The 25394-nt window shown below is 48.9% G+C and overlaps 1 protein-coding gene and 1 long non-coding RNA gene across 9 annotated transcripts in view; one reads left to right on the top strand and one right to left on the bottom strand.

Moving 5' to 3' along the window:
* The first annotated feature begins 3109 nt into the window (after positions 1-3109).
* Positions 3110-25394, top strand: part of NRP2 (neuropilin 2) — a 113462-nt gene continuing 91177 nt past the window's right edge. The window contains exons 1-2 of one of the 8 annotated variants that reach the window (XM_027123382.1): positions 3110-4097; positions 17757-17934. In XM_027123382.1, coding sequence (XP_026979183.1) covers positions 4025-4097; positions 17757-17934 — 251 coding nt within the window. In that variant the 5' untranslated portion in view covers positions 3110-4024. The remainder of the gene's footprint in view (positions 4098-17756; positions 17935-25394) is intronic. The other 7 variants (XM_027123368.1, XM_027123387.1, XM_027123376.1 and 4 more) reach the window with 7 other exon arrangements.
* On the bottom strand, positions 4353-6379 carry LOC113629173 (uncharacterized). Its single transcript, XR_003436417.1, has 2 exons — positions 6098-6379; positions 4353-4738 (listed from the first exon to the last, which is right to left on the bottom strand). It is a non-coding gene; the product is annotated as an uncharacterized LOC113629173 (long non-coding RNA).

Raw genomic sequence — 25394 nt, 5'->3', positions numbered from 1 at the left:
TGGAAGGGCATATATCAAAGGTTATGTGAAAACACAGTGTCTCAGAACAGAGGTTCTCAATTCTGGCCTGATGAGCATTTACATCAGAATCACCTAAAACATGTGTTAAAAATACAGATTCCCAAACCCAAGGAATCTGATCTGCAGGAGGATGCTGCCCAGGGATCTGAATTTTTACCACTTTCCCTAGGTGATTCTGATGTAACCTTGGGTTGGGACTGTCAAGCTGGAAATGCCCATCTTTCCACTGGGGTGTGGCTAGGTTACAGCTTTCTCTTAGCATCTTTTACAAACCTGTTTCATGTTCCCCACATCCCTTCTTGTCAAAGGAATGGAATGTAGGATGGGATTATTTATTATTATTTCACAATGAAGGATAAAGACGTAAAACGTCCTAGGTGAGTCAGTGATTCTGCCAGGAATCTCGACTTCACTAGTTAGCTGTTTTCTAGTCAGTTCAGTGTTTCTGTCAACTAGCCCATTGTTTCTGTCAATGCTACTAGTCTTTAGTAGGCAGGCTTCTCCATGGGACTCACACGAGTGAAAGATATGGACTCACAAAATAATGAAAAGTACGGTGCCTGGCTCCTCACCCCTGCACCTCTGGTCGAAACCAAACCAATTGTAGCCAAACCGCTGAGATTCCAGTCTAGACAAAAACTGGGGCTGGCAGGTCTGAGCCAGTCCCATTCTGGAGAATTTCCCTAAAGATTCGTTTTCCATAGGGCACAGGTGGGATTTGCGTTTAGTCCCCAGAGTTCTTGGAAGTCCTGAATTAAAGCAATTCTAAGTCCCCCTGAGTCCATGGGCTCTTGTTCAGAGTGGGCTGGGGGAGATCTGGTCTCAGTCTAAATCTTCCCTGGTCTGGTCTTAAAGGGCTGTGAGCTCCTGGAAGTAAAAGCAACGCCAGAAGTGCTACTGCAGGTACTGTTACCATTATTTATTTAGTGCTGCCCCCTAGAGGATTCAAAATGGTCTGGCCGCTGGGAGTCACCAGGGCTCTGAACCAAAGACTCACCCTCTACCCAACTGCAGGAAATCAGGACTTGACTCAAGTGGACTGATTAGAACTCTTGCAACAGTCCTACTGAGGACTCCCAGGAAGTAAGTTAGCTCCTTCTTAATGACTCCTCTGAAAAATTAAAATCCATGATGCTGGGAATCAGGTCCAGGAACGGAACACTGACTGACCCTTCTCCCTACCAGACCAAAGACCCTCGAAGCATCCTGATAGGGACCTCCAACCCTGAGAACCTGAGGGCAGAAGTCCAGAGTTTCCTTCTTATGGCTTCCCAATGGGCTTCAGTTTACTTTTTCTTTGTCTCCCCTTCACCTGAACTCTGACTATAATGTTCTCAGAAACAGAATTCTTCTATGTTCGGCACTTGCTAGATGGGTTGGTGGTGGGGAGGTGATCCTAAATGACTCTCTTTATGAAACCTGTGTCACTGTAGATAATGTTATTGGTCCTTAAGTTAGTACCTTGGCAATGATAGAAGCTGAGATCACCATGTAAGTTTCAAAATCCAGACTGCCTCTTTACTCCATTAAATATTAGGGAGCAGTGGTCTTTCTTTACAACTGACATTTAAACAGGAAAAAAAGTAAACTTGGAGTTTTTAATAATACGGATGTGCTCTCAAGGCCAGGAAGGAAGGGGGGAAAGAAGGACAGGAGAGAGAGAGAGAAAATGAAAGGAGTGAGAGGTAGTCTTTAGGCCCGCCAGGGAACGTGCTCACTGGAAAAACTCACCAGGCCTCGGTTAAATGCCCTTTAAAACCAGGCATCTAAGATTAACAGTGTGATATGCAGCCAGTGGAGCTACACAGCACTGTAAAATCCTTGCACGGCTTGGCTCAACTATTTGCAAATGGCTTCTGATTCAATTTTGTTTTGGTTATCTCAGTGTAAATAACAGTTAAGTGGGAGTTACAGATTTTTCAAACACTAAAAGTGATAAACAAGGCTAATGGCAAGTCCAGATAAGGAGGAAAACCACCCAGAAGAATCCACAAGCACAAGCAAAGAAATAAATGGGAGAGTCAGATGCGTGTGTGTTTCTTGTCACCGAAACTTTATTTTTCTTCATCTGCAGAGTGGCAGAAAAGGTATCCGCAAAGTGTTATTTAGACTGTTCCTGTTAAGAGTCTGTATGATAATGTAGTAATAGGTGCCTAGTGAAGCGAGACAGTTTGAATCCACAAAGCCATCCCTAGAAACAAAGATACAAGTGTCTTCCCAACTGTTAGCTCGAGGCTCCCTCTAAACAGGCTTCACGCCTCCATTTAAAAATAGTTGGCATAATGCTGTTTTCTTTCTCTCGGCGTTGTGTCCACATCTCCGTGGGGAAGTGTGAATAGAAGTAGTTACAGTAGCATTTCGAGAAACCTTCATGTACCTGGACTTTTTTTGGAGAGTTGGGGGAATCCAATTTATTTACCTGAAAAATTTCTTTGAAGAATGTCTTTCCTCTTCTTCTGATAGTTACAAGTTAGGAGCGCAGGGGAAACTACATCCTCACCCAGAGGAGAGGAGTATGTTTGGGACACAACAAAGGATCCGAGTAGTAAACGCTGGGAGTGTTTGGGGTTTTATTCAGCCGGCGCTGACCGTGTGTGTCGCCGCCACGCACTGCTGCCTGTGCGAACGCATGGCTGAGCTGCCGCCTGGCTCCCTACTCCAAACACCGTACGCCACCCAACTCCTCTTGTAACGCCATTGCGCGTGGCATGGTGTTGGGTTCTACGTGTGTGGCACGGGAGTCGGGGAATCGGGGGAGAGCAAGAATTTCCTCCGTTTCCCGCGGAGTCTTCCTCGGGCGGGGGCCAGGCGGCCAAAGGCAGCGCGCCCTGGAGGTGCCCGGGGGCTCTCCTTCTCCAGGGCATTACGCACGGGCGGCCCGGCGCAGCCAGGCGCGGAGGTGCCCAGGGTGGGAGAGTGGTGGCCGGGTGGGAGAGTGGTGGCCGGGTGGGAGCTGCCTTAACTTTGATCCGGCCGCGGCCGAGGGGGAAACCGCCGCCGCCCCGCCCGAGCCGGGTGCCGCCGCGCTCTGCTCTTCGCCGCGCGTCTCCGCGGCTGCCTCTTTAATCAGGAACACAGAAGGGGCGGGCCCTGAGCCGGCGCGTAATCGGATAGCTCTGCCGCGGCTCTGACATCCACCCGCCGCTCGGCCTGAAAAGGCAGGGGGGAGACGGAGGGGAAGCAGAGAACGCGAGCGAGGCAGCAGCCCGCAGCCCGCCCCCAGCACATCCTCAGACGCGCAGACACTCGGCAAGGCGCTAGGCGAGGTGGAGGTGAGGGCGGGCGCGAGCGAACTCGGAGAGGGGCTCGCTCGCTCCCAGGCGATCCCAGCCGGCGCCGCCGCCGCCGCCGCCGCCGCAGCAGCAGCAGCCGCCGCCGCAGCAGCTTCCTTCCTCAGACTCCCCTCTTGAGGCTGGCCAAGCGGGTGTAGCCTTTGGGGGAGGCTCCCGCTAGAGGAACCCGGTGAGGGCAAGAGCTGGGCGGCCGCCTCCCGCTCGGGCCGTCGGGTGGTCTGTGCCTCCACCAGCGTGTCGGTCCCGAGTGCCGGGGGATGTGTGTCAGTACGCCTCTGAGATCACACAGCTGCCTGGGGGCCGTGTGATGCCCAAGGCAAGTCTTGGCTTTTATTTTTATTATATTTTCCTTTTTTTTTACGCTTGGCTTACGGAAAATACTCGTGATGTTGTAGGATAAAGGAAATGATACTTTGAGGAACTGGAGAGGGCATAGATGCGTTTTGTTTTTAAGAGAGGAAACCCGTCCTCTCTTCCCGGCTTGCTCCCTCTTTGCTGATTTGAAGAGCTACCCTCCTCCTGGTGAGGTGGGGATCCAGCAAGGATAAAGGTGAAGACGGGCCGCCAGGACCCAGGAGGGAAACACTGACCAGTAGAAACCTTTGCAGAGGACACTGTAAGGAAGAACATAAGAGAGAGAAAAATACAAAGACTTGTAATTAAACAAGAAATCTACAAAAACAGCTCTGGAGAAAGCTTCCTTCTCCAAAATGGATATGTTTCCTCTCACCTGGATTTTCTTAGCTCTCTACTTTTCAGAACATGAAGTGAGAGGCCAACCAGGTAAGCCCCTGAAAGTTGTTGTTTTTTGTTTTTTCTATTCATTTCAATATGCCTTTACCTTTAAAAGCAACTGCTAATGCAGGGGGCCACACGCAATGGCAAAGAAGGAAGATCTCTCAATACTGAATAATTTAGAGAGAGATCCCAGCCGGCCCTCCCTACACCACCACCGCTGCTAAAACCCAACTTTTCTCTCCTGCTAGGAGTGTGTGAGTGTGTGTGTGTGTTTTGAAACATAGACAGAATTTGGCGGTGTTCAGATGTCACATATGGACTGAATCAAAGGTTTAAAAATACTACAAAGCTTTTGCATTACAGTTTTGGGGAATTTTTTCCCCCTGTCTTGAAGCAGAACACATCTCCCTTGAGTTTCTTCAACCTAGCCAGTGAAATATAAATCATTTGCGTTCCCTCCCCTTAGCCACATTGAGCAATGTTAACTGAAGGGCTTGGGAACTGCAAGAGTCTAGTTTGGGTTTTCCAGTGCTGTAGCTTGTTTGCAGAACGTGTGGATGGGTCTCAGGATCACTGGGCTGAGGCTGATGGAGCAAGTGGTCTTGTGGCTGAGCTCGGGGCTTGGGGCTGGGCGCTTCTGGCAACCGAGGCGTTTGGTCATTCAGCTCTCTTTCCTGCTGTGTTTTCTGGGGAAGAAAATCATGTGTTCTTTTAAAAATTATTATTAGATAACAAAAAGTATGTGGCCCTCAAAGGTCTCTCATTCTTGTGAAGTGGTCAGAAACTTTTGAGTGGAATTTGTTCTCAACCACTGCCAAAAAGGGTGCGTGGACAGACTGCAGAGATAAGTACTGCAAGGCCCAGAACGGTGTGGGGCCAGTACTCGTGAGCTAGGGGCACACTCTCGGAGAAGGGCTGGTTCCAGGGAATCCAGTGGGGCATGTTCTTGCTTCCGCATACCACTCTCCCGGGTGAGCCTCTCTCCCCTCTGACAACAGTGTCGCAGTCTGACAAAACTCTTAAAAGCTGCTACAGGTGATTGAGAGTGGGGAAACCATGCCGGGAGGAAATGGGGAAAAGAAAGAGGAGAAAAAGCCTTCCTGAAGTGCCCTTACCCGCAGGCACTTCGAAGTCTGCCACTGCAGCGATAGCACCAACCCCTTGCAGCCTCCCGGGCCCTCCCCCATCACAGCGGGCTAGTGGGAGCCCGCTGTGGGGGCCCGGGACTCTGATTCTCACTCCCCAGCACTGGCACGCACCCCACTCGAAGCTTGGGTGATTATTTGAGGGGGAGAAAGATTCGCGAATGCCCTTGTTATCCAAATCCACACGTTTGCTGCGTCTTCTCGGCCATAACTGGTCTTCAAAGCAGTTGAAAATCGTATCAAAGAGGTGGGTGCAGGTCCCACTTGGGGAGATTTCCTGTGGCTCCCCATTCCCTGTTGCCTTAATTCTAAGTTCCCAGCTTGAAGCGAAATTAAATTACCTCCCACAGACCTGAAAGCTGCATAAATTATGTATGTTTGTGTGATTCGCTGTGTGTATATATGTGTGTGTGTGTGTGTGCGTGTGTGTGCCCGCGCGCGCGCGCGCGCGGTGAGGATGCCCACGGTACATTATGTATTCAGGCACGGACTCTGGTAGGCCCCGGCGCGCGAGCGCGGGCGCGCGCACGCACACACACACACACACACACACAACTTCAGGTTCCGTGTGCTCTGAGGGGCGGGAGGGGTAGTAAAGACTCGGGGGCCATCTCCTACCCCAGATGTTCTGACATCTGTCCCCGAGCACTGCGCGGAGTGTGTACGTGTGTGTGCGACGTCCGCTCAAACCCACTCCCGCTCTGCCACCTGCCTTCCGCGCTCTCTGCAGAGCCCCCTCCCACCCCAGCCCCGGGCCGCGCTGCGTCACTTCTAGAGAAGCCCAGAGGCGCGGAGCACAGGGCTGGTCGCCCTCTGTGAGGCCTCAGGCAGCCTCGGACCCAGGGTGGGACCTCCTGATGGGACGCGGAGCTGGGACCCGCCCGGGGTGGGTATTCTCACCCGAAAAGGCGATCGCAAGCCGCGGGCCGTTCCGGCTTTTCGTCGGAGCAGCGGACTGGCACCGGGGGAGCCGGCAGCGGGTGGCAAAGGGCGAGGCCCAGCTAGACCTCTGACTCACCCGGTGCGCGCCGGCCGGGAGGGGGCCGTGCCGGGGAGCAAGTGAGCAAATAACCTCGTGGCCAAGGCGGGCAGCCTCTTGCACTGGCGGGCGGCTGGGAGGCCCAGTGGGCGTCGCGCACCAGGCTCCCCCTGTCCTTGCCACGCCGGCCGCCTTGCCAGCTCGCAGCGCCGCCGCCCGCCTGTCTCCCTCCTGCCCCGGCTCGGGGACTCGGGGCCGCTCGGAGGGCCCTTCCCGGAGCGCCCCCTCCTGCCTCGCGCACTCCACTTTGCGCTGCATTACCCCTGCTGCCCCCACAGAGCCGGCTTTGAGGGGCTGGGGGCCCGAGCGCTGGACGAGCTGGGTGGCGGGAAGACTGGGTGGGATTCGGAGCGAAGGTTGGAGGCGCAAAGGAGGCAGCTTGAGCCGCGGGAATGAGAGCAACTTGCGCGGCCTCTAGTAGCGCTGCGCGCCAGGCGCTCGCGGGTGCGCGCGAACAGGTGAAGCGCACGCGGCGCGCGGGCATTCCACGTGGTGGGGACGTGGTGCCCCCCCCAGCCTCCCCCCTACCCCGCGCTGTCTCTAACGCCGCATCGATTTGTTTGGGCTACGCAGCAGAAACAGAGCCGAGCGATCCATAAACATTCTATTAGGCAAAAATATTCCCAGCGAAAGCAAAACCGAAGCTCAAGCCTGGGCTAAGTGGGCCGCCTCCAGCTCCTGCAGCCTTGTCCCCTCCCCCTCCTGACTAAGGACACCTCCAGGGAGAAGCTTGCGGCATTTCCTCAACGCTGCCCATTGCCAGAAAGTTAAGTCGCCGCTGCGGTTCTCCGCCTGGGAGAAACCTCTGCAGTCGCCGGCGAGTTCTGCCTCCCCTCCCCCACCATCTCGCTCTTTGCTTTTCCGCTAGGGAAAAAGAAATATTCACGGCCAGTGCTTCATTTTCACTGATTGATTTCTCTTTAATATCAACAGAAGTTAATGGAGGCGGGGCGAGCTGTGATTAAACGGCTGCCTCCAGCCTTCGCCTCGGGCTAGCGCACCTCCGTTTTTCCCACCAGGTCCCCGGCGCCCGGCGGCTGGATGGGGGGGCATCCACAAAGCTAATGTCCAGGGGCTGGCGGGGGTGGTGGGGTGGCATGAACCGCTCGCCCCTCCGGGAACCTCTGCGGTATGGGGGTGGGAATCAGCTTTCCGGGCCAAGCTTAGGGGATCTGGCTCAACCGTGTCACCGCTTCTGCGGCTCCGGTTGAATTTCTCTGGAATGGGAGGAGATCGGCGCTCTGGTTTACTGGCGTGTGCTCACCACTCGCCTCCCTCCCACCACCTCCCTTCCTTTCGGTTTCAGACGGAGAGGAGAGCCCCCTGGCGCTAGCCATTCCCCGGTCAGAGCCTGGCCGCGAAACTCCCCTTTGCTGGACTTAATCTCGTGGTCAGCGGGGGGACGGGCTTTTGCTCAGGAAATCATCAGGCCCTGACAATGGGTTTCTTCAGATAGTGGCAACTCCCAGCCCTAACGTTTCCGCACCTCCGGGACACACTGCTTGGGGCCAAAAGAGCCCGGACCCTGTAACCAAAAACCGCCCCTCCCTTACCCGCCCCCCAGCCCGCCCCTTGCCTGGAGAGCTTTGATCTGTGCTTGAGTTTAACACCATTGCCACGGACACTGGCAAACGCAGTCAATTCAACCTTCCGTCTGGACTGGATGATCAGATAAGAGGTGTAAATTAGCTGTGGGAGACAGGTCTGGTTCAAACAAATGCTGAAAGAGAAGCAACGGCAGTCTAGGCTCCGGATAAGAGTTTGAAGAGGGTTCCCTTTTTAGCCTGTCTCCACGAATGGCGGGATGGCTGTGGGCAGGCATAAAAATTTGCCAGCAGGTCTATAAACTCCTGGATTCGGCACAGACAGCCTGCTCTAGGCTCTGGGGACTGGTCCCGTGCCCGCATTCAGTGGGTACCCGGTCAACTTTATCCCATAAGCAGCCACTGGAGGTAGTGAAGCTAGCGCCAGTTGCCAACAGAGCGCACAGTGCAAAACAGTGGAAAGAGAAGAGCTCCCCATGAGGGCTCCAGGGCAAGCTCCTTCTTGTCCAAGTTGTGCCTGGTAGAATTGTGTATGCCCAGGCAGCACCGCAGGTCTGGACTTTTCATGTCATGCCGTGGAGCCCTCAGATTAAGCCACAGAGCACCCAACTGGCAAAATGAAATGTTGGAAGGCTGCAGTGACTGAGAACCCCAGGCTATCCAGACAGGACTCCTGCTGTCTACTAAATGGCTCTCATCTCCTGCTGTTGAATGTATAGTTCATATTCTGCACCCAAAAGGTCAGTTCCTATCTTCACAGTGTAGTCGAGTCTAGGGGTCGAAATGCCAGTTCATATGCAATGAGGCATGAAAGCAAATAACAGCTGGGGAGAGGCCCCCGGGGATCAGTGGGGAGAGACACATAGACTGGATGGTCCTGAGGACCCTGTCTGGTGTTTTTCATTTGACTCAACTGCTTATTGAAGGAGCTGACTTTGGGTGACCCAAGTGTGAGACAGTTATGCGTTGACACAATTCAGAGCCAGGTTCATCGGTAAAGAGTTTTCAGAATATATTCCCCAAAGTCCAGTTTGGGAAGACTTTAGGAGCAGAAGCATAATATCTTTTTAATTTCTTGCACTGATGAGAAAAGACTTGAAAAGTGACATCTGGGCAGTAGTTTGTAGTATCATTAACATATTTGAGGTATTTTATCATGTGACCATCATTTGCCACTGGATAAGCTGTGAGGCACCCTCTTTGAGTGTCAGATTTGTGTTTGATCCCTGGAAGTTAGTCTTTGTATGGTTCCTTCCAGGTAAGGCATTCACTTTTTTTTTTTTATAATTAACCCATTCGTGGTATTGCGGAAGTTTGTCCTAGAGAGCCTACAGCCTTTTCCAAAGCTTTATCTGCTTCGATGAGAAATGGCTGAAGGCTTAATGGTCTCATTACCTAACAGGATTCAGTGGGGTTGGATTCCAGGACACAGTGGCCTTGTAGCATGGCTGGCCCTCCAGGAGAAAGCATCTTCTAAAGGTTTAGGAAGCTGTCAAGTTTAGATAAGGCTGAGCTCTGATCCTAGGGGACCTTGGTTGTATTAATAAGGAGAAATTAATTTTTAACCACTGGGAACATTGCCAAATTATGTGACCTTTGGCAGACCAGCTGTGCGGTAAAAATAAATCCCCCATCTTTGAAAACGCTGCTCCTCTCAAGTAGAACAATACCAACGTGGCATTTAGGATGGGGAAGAATGGGGTTGAGGAGACAGGAGAGAAATGGCAGCTGCGGAGAAAAAACCCTCTGATGTTGTGACACATAGTTTCAGACTTGAGCCATCTAGTCACACCCCTACCACACCCTCCCCCCAGACACACACCCTGGTTTCCAGGACCCAGGAAAGAGGGCCAGGATGACAAGCACCTGAGGTGCAGGGAGTGGAAACTGTTAAGTGCTTGCAGCTCACTCACACCCCAGCCTCAAACACATCTCTCCTTGTTCACACACAGATTCCTGGCACGGGGGAGAAAAAGGAGTTTTCAAACAGGCAAAACATTTTTCTTGCCCTAAATGCCCCTAAATAAGTTTGTCACTGAAATGTTTTGGGGAGACCTTCATCGGACTTCCCAGCTTCTGAAGCATTGGAGCCAGACCACCTGGATTAAAATCCAGCTCAGCCACTTGACAGCTCGGTGATCCAGAATCCTTAATCTCTCTGTACTTCAGTGTCTTCATCTGTAAAACGTATTTGATGATAATAGCTGATTTCTAGGGCTGTTGGGCTATGTCAGATTACATAGAGTACTGTTTAGTACATGTTAAGCTGTCTATGCAGAAGTCATTTAATCTTCAGAACAGCTTCAGTGGGATTAACAGTATCTGGTGATCATAGAAAGGACACTAACACCCATGTGGTAAGTTGATGTTACTTTTATGAGTTTTTTTTTTTAAATAAATAGATAATTTACGCATTCTCAGCTCTTACCCCACTAAACCTTTGTCTGGTTTCATAAGCGTCAGATGATCTCTCGGCACACTGTTCTTCAGAGACGGATGTTCTCTGCTGGGTTCTCGTCTTAGATTTATGTCTGTTCTTTGCATTTTTTTTCTCACCTGGGTTTTCTACTTTCAGTGTTCTCACCTCTACTGATTTTTTAAATCTCTCTCTTTCCCTTCCCTCCTCTTCCATTCTTCATCCCTGAAAGGGTGCTCAGCAGGGAGTGCTGCGTGGAAGGGGCTCCCTGAATGTGTAATAACTTCTACTCTGGCATTAAGGCCCCTCACCAGCTGAACTCAAAAAAGTCGTCATAAAGACAAAATAGCTTTTACCCAGCAAGATTCTTGATAATCCCATTTCCCTCTGGGTCTTCATAAAGGAGTCATGATCTAATCCAGAAAGAAAAGGGAGGAGGCTGGGAATAACAAAAGGAAGGCGTGCAGTGGGTAGGGCTGCTGGCCAGCTGAATGCACACAGCCAGTGATACCCTGCTCACCGCCTCTCGAGATCCCGTGATAGCCAGGGATCCGGGTTCTGGCCAATCTTTCAGCGAAGAAGATAAAGGGAATTGCAAATTACTGGACCAAGCGGCGATAATAATTGTTTTGATAAAGGGGAAAAATAAAACAGATGTGCCTAAAAGGCATATTGGGGGCCAGGGAGGGGAAGGGAGCCGGGGAGGGATGGGTAGAGAACTAAACTGACACCCAGCAAGAGTCTAGTGAGGAAGCAGTAGTTTGAATCTTCTTGGCACTACTGAAAACAAATATCTAGAGCTTGCCTTTGGGAGGGTAGGGGATGGAGTGAGGGGGCAAGAAAACCCTCAGATAAATTAATTTTACCATCATTAGAATTAAAATGTAATCTCTTTTGAACTTCATCATTATTATCTGAGGTTATTGTGTCCTATGAGATATAGTTCACACTAGCTCTACCCTGTGACTAGGTATTATCCCAGACAAGTCCTCTAAACTCTCGGTTCACCAATTAAAAAACATTTGCATTTACTAGGAGCTGTGGGTCTGGAAGGAAGGGGAGTAGCTGGATAAGCAGAACAATTTGTGACGAGGCTTTCTTAGAATTTGTGATACCTACGGATACTTTTGGTGTTACGCCAGTCAGTTATTAATTCATCAAGCCTCACTGAGTCTGACTTTTGGGAAAGACTCTGGATTTGATGCTGTGTGGTTTGCCAAAGAGGAACAGGTGGTCCAGCAGCATGGATAAGGCTCTCTCACACCTTAGAAGATGCTGAAGAGCTTCAACCTCAGAGGTTGGGAAAGGTCACTCGTGGTGTGGGGAGATCAGGGAGGGCAGAGGTGCCGTGGGAGCCTGGATTGAGAGGATAGACGATTTAGAGCTGGGAAAGGCATACCAGGGGAAGGAGAACTGGGAGCAGAGAAGGGAACACTTCTTGTCTGGGGAATACTCAGAAACTGCAGTTTAGACGGTGTGGAGGCAAATAATTGCAAATCAGGTTGGATATAGTAGCTTGTGCCAAATGCAAGGCCCAAATTGCTGGGCCAGGGGGGTTGGATTTCATTTACTAACCAATGGGGAGCCATGAAAGTTTCAACAGAAGCCTTTAGTTAATCAAAATAAATGAAAAAAATTATATTACCTTTTGGAGAGGCCCTAAAATTATTCTTCTTCTATTTCCTTCCCCAAATGTCTGTTGAAAGGGTCAGGAATTGTAATCCCAGATCTCTCGTGATTGGCATCAAAATTGCATTTGCAATGAGGGCTGGGAAAGAGTGGACATAAATATAAACTAATGATATTATATTGGCTGCCCTATTGGAATTGTGTTTGCTTATGATATAAGATGACAAATAACGAGGTTACCACAGGTGGCATGATTTGAGGTCAGGGAAGGTAATCGCCTCAAGCTACATTTTAACGATTAAATGAAGGTTCATTTTTCGCATCCAGACTGAGGGGAAGAGACTTCCCAAAGGCCCTATTTCCAGACCCAACTTCCAGTTCTCTCCTTGGTGAATTCATCGGAGGTGTTTCAGAAGAGGAAGTTTGCCTCATTCCTCACTTCTTTTTCCATGCTCATCTGCTGGCTTCCTGTCCCCCTCTCTGATTCCCTCCATCCTGCCCTCCCAGACGCTTCTTTTATTCAGATTTTGAACCTTATCATTGCAGAAGTTCATAGGGATTTGCATTTGCTGTGCCTTCAGGAGTGGATCGCTCACTGCCACCCAGCCCCATAAATTGAATAGATTGCATCCCTTCCCAGTTGCCTTAGGAAGTGGTCAAACAGCCGCATTCCTGGGCTGATGGATTGGCTCATTTCTTCCCAGCTTAAGCCAAGATACAGATTTTATGAGACTGTCTTGTGACAGGCTGAAGTCGCTTTGAATAAAACAAAATCCAGCCTCAGCCCACAGAAATCACTCTTTAAAAGCAGCTTATCCAAGGTTAGTGAGCAAAATTTGGTTCAAACCCTGAGCACAGGACTTAGATGATTTGAGTGAGAGATTGGAAGAAACTCTTTTTTTCTGTCTTTCTTTTCATGCATCACTGTTGTTGAGATGCTCACACACAGAACTGTGTATCCCTAATATTTATAAATATACAGCCACAGCCTCAGTTAAGAAAAGAAACCCACGTTGGTAGAGCTAATGTGATTGAAAGAGACATTTGAACTCTCCATAATGCAGGACAGATACTTTCATCTGAAGAACCCTGGAGTTTTGTTTCAGGCTTACTAAGCAAATGAAACAGAAATTAACACCTTGCATAAATATCTTATTGTCTAGGAAGGTAGAGAATCTTTTAAATTTCGGGTTCATCTATGGGTTACAGGATTTTTGCCCCCTCCTCATTATACAGGCTTTGAACTTTAGAACTGCAGCTGACCTTTAGAACTACTCCCCTCCGTTTATAGATGAGAAGACAAAAGCTCAGAGTTGTTTACTAACTTACCCAAGGTCACACAGCTTGCCAGTGGGGAGACCATACTTGAATAGCAAGGCTTCTTATTAGTTAAGTGGCAAGACTTCTCTTTTGAAATCATAGAAAGAGCTTCTTCTTTTCCTTGCTACCAATAATTAAATAAAAACAATGCTGTGGAAATAGGAACAGGATGGGATTGTGTTGTGAACAAAGGATAAATTATAAAGTAAATAAAGCGTATTATTTTTGGGGGAAATGAGACTGCTTTTCTCCACCAAGTGCCCTCAGGTATATATATGAAATTGATGTCTTCTCATCCTTCTACTCTTTCTCTTTTCTGTGGCATTTTAAAGTAACAAGGAAACTGAGATTTAGTGGGTTTCAAACCCAGTTCCAGGAAGTCCTGATGTTCTTACAGAGAAGCCCCATCAGAGAGGAGGGGAGCGACTTCATGGCGGGGATACTGCACTGATTCTGGTCACCCTCCGTCCCCACACCCAAGAAGAGCTCCACTTTTAGCTGCTTTGCCCATTGGAGTTCTGGATAGAGTTCTGATCAAGGAAAACACAAACACTTCTAAAAATAACTTTGAAAACTACACACTTAATTCAATCCTCTCAATGAATTACAGTTTAGGAAGCTGAGACACAGGAAGGTCACAGGGAGTTGAGAGTCCACGTGCTGCATCCCCTCTTCTTGCTAATGTCAGCCCCCCCCCCCCTAGTAATCTGGTCCCCTTACCCCAGACCCACCTTTGACATCACCTGACTCTCCAATCCCCTATCCAGCCAGCCTAAGTTTCCTGTTTTTGCCAAGGACTTTTACTTTCAGTTCAGCTAAAATGAGTGATCTGATTCTTCTACTGTGGGACAGCCCACAGCCTGTTGCCTGGTGTCACCTGGTGTCTCTGGCCATGGCGAAGTAAGCCATTGTAATCTGATTATTTTCAAGTCCTGGCCATCCAGTGTTTCTTTAAAACAACTCCAGCTGAATCTCCTTAGGAGGCAGACCAGATTTTTAAAGAAGATCTGTTACTCCTTCTTAATAACTACTTCCCAAATATCATATATTGCGAAGGAACCAGTGCTTCGTCTTAAATTGGGTTCTATGGGAGGGTGAGTTCTTTCTGAAACTGGCCTTAGAATTGTAAGTGGATGGGTCCTGAATCCCTTTACCTGATCCCGGGCCAGGTTACCCCTAGGCAGCATCAGATGGTGCGTAGCTCACCAGCAAACAAGGGCATGTGAGAAATACAAACAAAAAAAGAGAAAGATAGGAAGGTCAGAAATAATCTGACCTTTTATATGTCAAATTAAAACACCTAAGTAGTCATTATGGGGGAAAAATCAAACCTTTGTGACTTTAGAACTTAGCATCCCCTTGATTTCAAATTATGTCTAGAGGTGTCACTTGAATCCTTTCATCCCTGGGCCTCTTTATCTGACCTGACCTGGCCCATCCCTTACGTCTCCTTCCCAGATGTAGGAGAAAACCCGCTCTGAACCGTCCAGGCCTGGGTTTGCCTACTTCTCTTTGGGAAGTGAATTTGCCCCAGGTGAGAGGCTTTCACAAAATAGAGAAAGAAGTCAGTCGCTTGTCAACTTGCCAAACAGGCTCAGTAGCTAAAAATTCAACAGGGTCAGCTTCCCTTCTGTATGTGGAGATTGGCCTAAAGGCATTTGCCCTTGAGTTCAGCCCCCTTTGGCTGGGCTGGACTCCTCTGAAACATGATAGAGAGCGCTTATGCTCCCAAGCCCTGGATGGTGTAGCTCTTCAGAAAAAAAGTCTAGCTCATTTCTATGGGGAGCATGTTTGTATTTTCAGAAATGGAAGGGTTCCCAAACCTGGAAATGAAAGATCAGTGATTAAGAGGAAGTGTAGAAGGATTAAGCGTGTTTTCCTTACAATTTTTACTGATGAGAGATTTCAAGAATTCAGTTCTCTCCAAGCAAAATAGAGACAGAAATTCTAGTATTTATCTTGGTGGATATATGTCTGTGCAAATGATGTGTGATATTTTATGAGAGGGTGTGAAAGTGTGTACAGGACTAAAGTGTGAATTTCTAATATGTATACGTACCGGATATGTGCTCGATATCTGTGTTTGTGTGTGTTTCTGAGTGTGAGTGCCATCCAAACACGAGTGTGAGTTTATAAATGTTTGGATATTGAAATGCTTAACAACACGCAAGCAAAGCAGATGTTTTAATGAGTTCTTAAATATTTTAATAAGTGCCTTGATTTTCTTCAGATAAAGAAAGAACAGGAAAAAAGAAAGGGGTTACTCCTTTTTCCTTTGGCTAAGTGAGTTTTAACAGCCGAAAATGCAGACTGTCTGCTATGGGATATATATAGTTTAATTTTTTTTTAAGTGAGGAAATGATGACTCCTGGTGTGGGTGAGAAATGAAACCTTCCTATGAGGAAGTTTCCTGTCTTTATTGCTGATTATGTGTGCCTGGTCTAATGACTAAAAGCTTAAACTTGGGGGGGTGGGGTGGAGGGGGCAGGGAACTGAGGGAGAGGAGTTCTTTCAAGAGTAATTGGAGGGAAGCAGGGAAGGGATAAAGAAGGAGGGAAGGAGTTTGGATGACTTGGTTATGAGACAGGAGCTCAGCTCAGATTCCATCTGCTGAGTTCCAAGGTGAAAAATGTGGTTTGGGGTGAGTTGGTGGCAAGGCTGCAGTTTTCAGCAAAACAGCTGGCAGAGGAGCTGTACCCAGCAGAACGTTTCCTCTCCCGTTAGCTTGGTCCGAGCAGCTGGTGATCCAAATCCCCACACCTCCACCTTTTCAGAGGGCCACCCCTCTCAGCCCTATTTCGCGCCCACGAACCAGGAGCAACGGGCCACAGTTTGACTTGCTGGAAGTCGTTGGGTGCCCAGCATGGCGGAGTGGTGTGGACCCCTGGAAAGACTGCGGGACTAGCCGCAGAGGAACGGGTGGCACCCGGCTTAACTGCTGGCCTCATCTCTGTCTGGGCGGGGAGGCTGGGTCCATTGTCCTCCTGGACTGGGGAGGGTGCGGGGTCATTAGTTAGAGGATGATGTGGTCTCTGCAAACCAGAGGAAATGGCCTGCTTTTGTTTTCCACCCAGTAGGAAATGGAACCTGAATCCATTAGATTCTGGGCAGTTCAACGCGGCACAGTTTGAGCTCTTAGAGGCGTGATGCCTAAAAGGCTACTTGTGTGGATTTGTGTGTCCCAACCATCACTGCACAGTGTGCCCATCTTTTATGCGTTTAAAGCCTGTCAGGCTGGTAATCTAAAGCAGAGGTCTGGACGACAGTAATGCCAACAGACACGGGGAATAGGAGAGTGCACCTGTAGAGTTAAAAAATGCATGACCCTTTCCCTCAAAGAGCGAGCACAGGAGAAAGCCCCGTCCTGTAGGGTAGCCGCTGAGCCAGAATGCATAATTCACGGACCCCGTGCTGCTCCATGCAGATGGCGATATTAAATCGTGATTGATGCTAAGAGAGGCACACATCTTAGGAAGTTCTCCTAGAGGCTTCTGAATATTTCCAGGTCTCTTGTGCCTTCCCATCTTCTGTTCTACCGTGGTATTGAGCCAAACCCCTCCATTTCCCAGGAACCCCTCCTGGGGATGACAGAGCTTCACTCCCAAATATGAGATGCTTCAAATGTCATCACCCACCTCTTCTGCCTTTGAAGATCGCCCCCTTCCCTCCTGGCCCACATGAAGCTGTTTACCTCCAGCTGGGCACTGCTGAGGGGGAGGGGAGCAGCTACTCCCCTGCAGCCTCCTTTCCAAGGCTGGTCACCACTGGACAAAGCAGCAGCACACTCTGGTGGTGGTGACCAGGCAGGAGGGACAGCGGCAAAAAGCTTGCAGAAAACACAGGCGTCCACTCAACACAAAGCACTTTTGTCAAAACTCTGAGGTCAGAGCCAGTGGATTCTCTAATGCAGATTTTTCCACTCAGTGTATAATGAAATAAAAAATCAAATTTGTGGTGTATTTGGAATTAAGTGTTTGGGGGCTTTTGCTTTTTCTTTCTTAAAAAAAAAAAAAAAAAAAAGCTGAAATCACCCTCCAGGGTCTGTTCTGGCCCAAAACTGAAAATGCTTCCTCCGCATCACATATAATTGTTACCAGGCTCACTTGTGGGTCGGCACCACAAAACCACTATTGTCAGTTCCCGGAGTCTTTACTTCTGGCTCCCTGGGCTGGGCTGGGGAACACCAAATAACACGAAGGATTTATGAGATAAAGATAGAGATGCGAGGTTTGAACGAGGAGAAGAAGATGGGCCAAGCAGGGGAGACAGGAACAGGCAGGGAGGCACGTTAAGTTTTCAGTTTTGTTGTTTTTTTAAAAATCTCAGACCATGTAATTGGGAATATTTATGAGCATTTTCTGGAATATTTTCGTTTGGCAAGAGTGTGTGTGCGTGCGCGCGCGCGTGTGTGGTTGGGTGAGTGGGGGTAGGATGAGCTGAAATAATCTCTTCCACTGAATGAGTAAGTAGGTTAGTCTTCTGGACTGCCATAAAAGGTCTGTAAAACTGTTTTAATCAGCCACTGGTAGAGAGGAGAAACAAGGAAAGGAAAAAAAAAAAACAGACTGTAACATATTTGAAGTTCTTTGCTTCGTGTGTCTTCTCTTCCAGACCAACCCTGTGGAGGTCGTTTGAATTCCAAAGACGCTGGCTATATCACCTCCCCGGGGTACCCCCAGGATTATCCATCCCACCAGAACTGTGAGTGGATTGTTTATGCCCCCGAACCCAACCAGAAGATTGTCCTCAACTTCAACCCTCACTTCGAAATCGAGAAGCACGACTGCAAGTAAGCACCATCCTGTGCCACGTACATCCACGAGACACACACCCCCCACCCGCTCCCCAGGCTTCTGCCATACCTGCCGCCTCGTGGCAGCTCCCCTGGCCCTAGGACCTGCTGAACAGTGGTGATCCTGGCCCCAGAGGGAAACCTCAAGAGATTTATTTCTTTCAGTGGAAATAAAAGCCTAGTTGATCCCATAGTATGGAGGAAAGCGCCTTCCTGAGTGAAGAGTGTAAAGAATACATCCTAAATTCAAAGGCTGGCAGTGGAGGAGAATTCCACGTAGGGGCGGGGGGGGGTGGAATACACAATGCCAGCTCTTGACTTTAAGATTGACTTTCCCCTTGGAGATCTCCCCATTTCCACTGCCTCTCCCACATGTAGGAACCCCAGCAGCTTCCTTCAATAAAACAGTAGCCAGATTCCCCAAGTGGAGACTTCCTGTGTATCCAGCCGTGGAGAATCAGGCTGCTATTTTAGGAAGCAGCGGCAGGTTTCCTTATAGAGAGGGAGCTAAACAGCTGAGTCTATACTGGTAGGTCTGAGATTCGCATTGATTCTTGGTATCCGTGCTGTACAGGTTAGAGTCTCAAAGCAGGTGCTATGGATTTATTTAACAAACACTCTTCTAATTGCTTTGTAAATATCAATCCATTCAGTTCTCACAATGGCCCTGGGAAGTTGGTGCCTCCATGTTGCAGATGAGAAAACCAAAGCCCAGAGAAGTTAACTCACCCGAGGTGACTCAGCTGGGCTCACAACATTGGTCCTGCCATCTTGGAAATGTGTGGCTTAGGAGAGACCAAGCAGACATTTAGACATCTGTGAGTGCTTTATAAATGCCATGTTGGGACTTCCCTGGTAGTCCAGTGGCTAAGACTCTGCGCTCCCAATTCAGGGAACACGTGTTCCATCCCTGGTCAGGGAACTAGATCCCACAGGCCACAACTAAGAGTTTACATGCCACCACGAAGACCCAGCACGGCCAAATAAATAAATAAATAATTTTTTTTTAAAAAAAAAGGAAGAAAAAAGAAACACCATGTTAACACCAAGGTCCCTATAAGTTAAGGTGAGGGAGGAAGCAGCATTGCAATGTCAAGAGTGTGAATGCCCTTTGTACTGTCTAGTGGGCTCCATCGTAAAGTCTTTCCTCGCTGAAACCAAAGTGAGAGTTTTCTATACGGGATAGAATGTGCCAACGATCGTGTCCTGCTCCAGATGAGTGCCTAGAACATGCCACTGCTCTGATGGGTGTTCAGTGGCCCCTTATGATGAATAAATAGTCTGAGCATTCCTTGTGAGCAAAGCATTGTGAAGGCTGAAAAATTACTAAAGGGATCAGCTAGCAGGAGACGTACAAGGGAGCAGGTCTAGGTCTGGGCCTGGCTACCTTGTGGAGGAGAACAAGGCTCCTCTTTAACCAGAGTTCGATCGGGAGGCACAGTGAATCCATGTCATTGTTATCCTCCTAGGACTCCTTTGCACCTTCATAATGGTTTGTTCCTAACAAGAGGTAGTCTTTGTTGAAAACCGAAGGGTTTCCCGGGTGGACGCCTCATGTGACAGAGAGTCATAAGACGGAGTTATAATCCCAGATCCACTCTTGACTCCGTGGATGACACAGGGTAACTAATCAGTTCCTCTTTGTCTAAGTGAAATGCACAGCCTGTGTATATTTGCACAGCACCTCAAGGCTGCCAATTCCCTGCCAGTGAACTTTACCAAAAATTTCTGTTAGAAGAGCTTCTTTATAAGGTATAAGCTTCTGGTGCCTCTGGCTGGGTTACAGAAGGTTGGCACAGACTGAAGCGTGATGTACTGAGAGCTTGGGTCTGAGCTCAGAGAACTTTGACTAATCACCTGTCTCAACAGAGGGCCAAAATCTGTTATGCTTATGCCAGCAAATCTCCCAGGAAAATTGCTGAGAGGTCATCTCATGTATATTCATAGGGGCAGAGAGAGAAGGCATGGCTTTGGGAAGGGAAAACTCAGGAACTGGGGAGCATGACTTAAAACATGTTGGAAGCACACAAGGCCAGGGAAGCATGTTCCTGCCCAGTTTGGGGCTGTGGCGTACCCCTTGCCCTCCGGACTCAGCCCCAGGGATGGAGCGAGCGCAAGGTCTCTGAAGCCACTGGGAACAGAGGAACCAAGACGTTGCCTCTGGCTGGAGTTGGAGTAGGGGAAGCAGGTAAGGTACAAGGTTATGCTGAAGCTTCTGGTGCTTACCGTCAGTACCGAGAAGCTTCCTGTTTTTCTCCCCACTCCCCCAATTCCATGCTTCCAGCGTGAACTGAAAAGTTCAGGGAGGTCAGAAAAAGATCCTTCTGGAGTCTCCTTGCCCCAGTGCCAAAGTGTCAGCAAGACGCTGTTGGGGTCACGCCTCTGCTACTTAACCTCATCCTTACTTCTCTTAGCCTCCCCCATTTCTCCTCCACTCCCCATTTCTCTCTCATTCTCATTAATTTCTCTACTTAGAAAGACACATCCGGTTCTCTCCATCTCTCACCCTGCAAGGTATTTTTAACAGTCTTCACTGCCACCTGCATTCAGGGTTAAATGGGTTCCTCCTCCCCCACTGCCTTGTTTCACTTTCTTGTGAAGGGGACAGTCCTGAAGATTCTGTCCTGTTTCTCTTCTCTCCCGCTCTCATTTTCCTTCCAAGGGAGCTCCCGGGTTGGAAAGCACTTACTATCAGAGGAAATTAGCATCCTTTCTCTTTTCGTTTCGGTGCATGTTTCCAATTGGGTTTGGCTCTCAAGGCCCGCAGGGTAGACACGTACCAAGAGAAAACGGCCCAAAGGGCCTTCCGAGGAGAGCATGCAGCAGCAACATTCCCTGCAAAACGAAATATGAGTAAGAACGTCAGGGGAAAAAAAAAACAACCAGCCCTGCTGTGCAAAAAAGGGCAGTGGTCAGCATGCCTGCCCTTTTCTGTTTTCCCCTCTTCTTCCTTTGTGCAGGATTAACTGCAAAGATGGCCCCATGACCTGGGCATGGGCCCTGCTATGAGAGGATTAGCCTGGCTGGTGGCCCCTAAGCCTTTGGCGGCTTGTCCCTCGAAATCCACATCCTAAAGGTGGAGCCCGTGGGTGAATAAACCCCAGACAGACAGACCTTTTCCCCTAACCGTCGCTTGCTAATTTTGTTCCATTTAAGTCTGCCGTCTGCTTGGAAACTTTCACTCACCAGCCCCGGTTTTGCCTGAGTCAGTACAGTCCGAGGCCACCATCTGCAGTGAGCTCCCAACTCCTCCCTCTGGCCGTCCGCAGGAATCCAAGCCCCAGCACCCACAGGCTGCTCTGAGGCCTAGTCACCGACTGCAGGCAGAAACCAGAAACCCCTGTGGACAAAAGGGCAGGACTCAGGGCCATCTGAGCAAACAGGGAGAAGCCACTTCATTCCCCGCGGTGGGCAGGAGGACCGTGCTACTGCCTTTCACTTGAGTCATCAGACAAGTGCCTGAACCTTAGGGCTTTAGAAGCACATGCATGCAAACCTGAGTATTCTTTTTTCCCTTTCTGAGATCTAAAGTGTATGTATTCTTGAAAACACCCACCTGTGTAGGATACACAGCTTATTCACGAGCCCTCGCACAAGCCTAGCGTCCCAGCCCATCCCGGAGGCCCAAAGAAAACCAGAATCAAGAGTCTAGGTCCTTTTAAGAACTGGTTATTTCCAGATGGATATCTTGAAAAACATGCTTCAGAAAGTGCGAAAACCACTAGGAAGACTTGACAGAACATTTCTTAGGCTGAAAAACCCACACAGAGACCTATACTGATAATTTGATGTGTATGTTCAGCACAATGAATCTCATTTACCATGCCTCATTGAAATTTCCAGATTCTAAAACATACTCCTCTAAAGTTGCAAAAGTTCCTCTTTAGAAAGACTTCTGATTAAGAACATTCTAAGTCATGTGCCGTGCTTCCTTGTCTTCTTCAACAAAATTAATGCTAAGGTGAGTCAACTTTTCCTCAATGATTCAGGCTTCTAATTCTAAACTTGACAGAGGCTGGGTAATTTCATGTTTGGGTCAGATAGATCTAGATATGAGTTTTTGTTGACATTTTAAACTTCCCAGGCCTCAGTGTCGTCATCTGCAAAACTTTGACAATGGTAACTACTTTGCAAGATTTCAGTCTCTTGTTTACGTAGATACACAATAAATTCGCAACTGGGTTAGCGTCTTTGTACGTTGGGGGAATGTGTGACTTTTTTCTATCGATACTCTTGCTGTCATCTTCTGTTATGAGTATACCCCTCTGACCTCTTTTTACCCTTTTATTGTGGGTATGGATTTTGCTTCAGGAGGTTTCGGTGTCTGTTGGGAAGTGTTTAGTCCTGGGGTCTGAGCTATCGTCCCAGGCCAGTGCAGTCCCAGGGCCAGCATGTCTGCTTTGCTTTAGTCAGCCACGCTCACAGCAGGGTGCGTACTAGGGTGGTCTCCCGGGGACAGAGTGTGAGAGCATCAGTGCATGGAGTCCTCGGCATTAGTTGAGCTGCTCACCATCTTTTCTTCTGAAACTATCCCCCCACCCCGCCCCACCCACATTCTGGATATTTGAGGTTTGGGGGGATGTTGGGCCTCTAGCTAGGTGTGCTGGGTAAACAAAGCGCCCTTGTGTTTATTTACGGCCAGAGGAGCTCTCTAAATCTCAGAAGATGCGTGTGCTTCTCCCAAAGTAGGGGATGCTATCTTAGGAAGGGGGCACTTTCCCGGGTTGATAAGTTGACTACGGGCAACAGAGGGAACATACCAGACCTCAGTAATCTGGCCCTTCCCCAGCGGGCCAGCGAAGATTCCCTGTGCTCAATAAACGTCCTCCACATACAACCACATACAACCTTACTACATCTGCAGGAGACCCTGTGAGGGCCAGGGGTCAGACTCTCCTCCCTCGCCCCTCCAGTGCCCCACGGCACGCTCCCCTCCATTCCCCCTTGGAGTCCTTGATTCCTCCAGCTCTCTTTCAGGGCCCCCTACTCGGAACTCCCCAAGCGTTGCCTATTGCCCTGATTCGCTTGCTGTCTGTTCGTGCGTGGTCATCCTGTGTTCTGAGCACGTAAGTGCTCTAAGGGCACGGGCCATGTGTGTCTCATCTCTACCCTCTAAGGTGCCTAGTCCTAGAGGGGGCTGAGCAGGGGCATGCAGATGATTGTGTCAGTGAGATTTTTACATCTGGGTTGCCAGGATGTAAGTCAGCATGGCATGATCCCGCATTGGAAGGTCAACAGAGGTGTCTTCCCTAGTCGTCCATCTTGTGATGTGACATAATGACAGCAGGAAGGTAAGACACGGGATCACAGAAGTTACTAAGCTCTCTGTGACTTGGTCTTTCATCAGCAAAGTGGCAATAGACCTTTCATTCGTTCCTAGTTATTAAACATCTACTGTGTGCCAAGCATGATGATAGCCTTGGGAATTCAGTGATGAGTAAGTAAATCGTACTCTTTGACCCTATGAAATTTAGAGTTTGGAAGGCGGAAGCAAGTAAAAAAATACGTGGTTACTGATGATAAAGTTGCCACATATGAGCCTGACACTGCCAAGTGCTTTACATACATCATCTCATTTGATCCTTGCAACAAACCGTGAAATGGGAAGTGGTTGTTACTCTTCCCATTTTACAAATGAAGAACCTTGGGCTCAAAGAAGGTAAGCAACTGGCCCAAGTTTGCACTCTTGAAGGTGGCAGAGAATGGGACGAAGTGAGAGAGTGGCATGGACACATATAAACTACCAAATGTAAAACAGATAGCTAGTGGGAAGCAGCCGCATAGCACAGGGAGATCAGCTCGGTGCTTTGTGACCACCTAAAGGGGTGGGATAGGGAGGGTGGAGGGAGATGCAAGAGGGAGGGGATATGGGGATATATGTATATGTATAGCTGATTCACTCTGTTATAAAGCAGAAACTAACACACCATTGTAAAGCAATTATACTCCAATAAAGATGTTAAAAAAAAAAAAGTGCAGAGAAGGGATTTGAAACCAGAACACACTACTTTGCAACCTGAGCTCTTTACTCTCATGCTCTATGGCCTCCGACAACACCATGCATTCTGACCGGGGACGTGATATGAGCCCTGGGATCTACCCTTGGCTGAGGAGATCAGGGAAGGCTCCCTGGAGGAGGCGATGCCTGCACTGATCCTGAAGAAGTTAGCCAGGCAAAGGGGATGGCGGTAGCGCTGGTGGCCCAGGCAGAGAGCATCATGTCAAAGGCAAGAAGGGGAGAGAATTTGATGTCTTCAGGAACCACAGTAATGTAGGGCCATCCTAGTGGCTTGTTGATACAAACCTCCTTCTCGGTGAAGAGATGACTGGGCAATGCTATTTAATTTTATTGCCTGGCCAGACAACTTCCAGCATCTCAGAGAGGGGCTGTGGTCAGGAAGCAGGAAAGAGTGAGATGATGGGGACTCTCTGCTGTCCCACTCTCCCTGGTCAGAGAGTTTCTGCAGTTTCATACCCTATATCCAGGGACCATCCCCCCCTGCAATTTAATGCCTAAAAGTGGGGTATGGCCTGGGAAAGTCCGGGTAACACTCTGCTTTAAGCTCCGCTCGTCAGTTTACTCCTACACAAGACTCCCTGTGTACACACATCTCTTTCCTACGAATAGAGGGCAGGAGGGCACAATGCCCAATTAGACGTGTGGCTTCAGCTGGTCTCTGGAACTCAGAGCAGAGTGAGAGTTCTCTGTGGTTCAAGAGGGTGTCTTGCACTCAGGAGAGATCCTCAGGTTGATTACTCATGACATTGTTACAGATTTACTGCCCGCTCAGCCACAGAAATATTCTGATTCCCCCAAGGAACCAATGAGCAGCAATACTTTTCTGTATCACAGCAACCCTGCTAATGACAGAAACAGATCCCCTCCAGGTACGCGGTGCAATAAACGGGAACAGCCCTGCTGCCTCGAGCTCAGCTGGCAGCCAACCCCACGCTCACCAGCCTTGACCAGGGACTCCACCCAGCAGCTTAGCTCGCTGAAGAAGTAGGGGAAAACACCGCAGATTGTTCTCCGCCTACCAAGGTTAAAGAGCAGTTGGGACAACGGTTATTTTTGGCAGTTTGTTTTTAAATATGCGATGTTGCAATCGCAACTCTCCAAATGCAAGCTTCACTGTGGATGTCCTTCCTAACAATGCATTTTTATCTTCTCATTGAGAAAATGACTTGAGGTTTTCTAGTACACAATCCCACTTGTTCTGGCTCTCAAGCCTGGCACCTTCTCTGAACCCAGAGGTCCCAGAGGCCCAGCATCTCACCCCATGTAACTCCATGTAATTCTCCCATCTAATTACACCGGGTGAGAGTCTGTCTTAAGAAATTCAGTGGGAGCTCTGGGTTTGGAGGGGTAAACAGGAGAAGGAAATAGATGAAGTAGAGAAATTAGATTTTTCTAAAAAGGGATTTGTGTGTTTTCCGGTAGTCATGAGTCGTTTAGA

Source organism: Aethalodelphis obliquidens, unplaced genomic scaffold, assembly GCF_003676395.1.
Source record: "Aethalodelphis obliquidens isolate GAN/ISIS:26980383/991018 unplaced genomic scaffold, ASM367639v1 scaffold2, whole genome shotgun sequence".
Classification (NCBI taxonomy): Eukaryota; Metazoa; Chordata; class Mammalia; order Artiodactyla; family Delphinidae; genus Aethalodelphis; species Aethalodelphis obliquidens.
The sequence above is the reverse complement of the archived record's forward strand: the minus strand, read 5'-3'. Positions and strand labels throughout refer to the sequence as shown.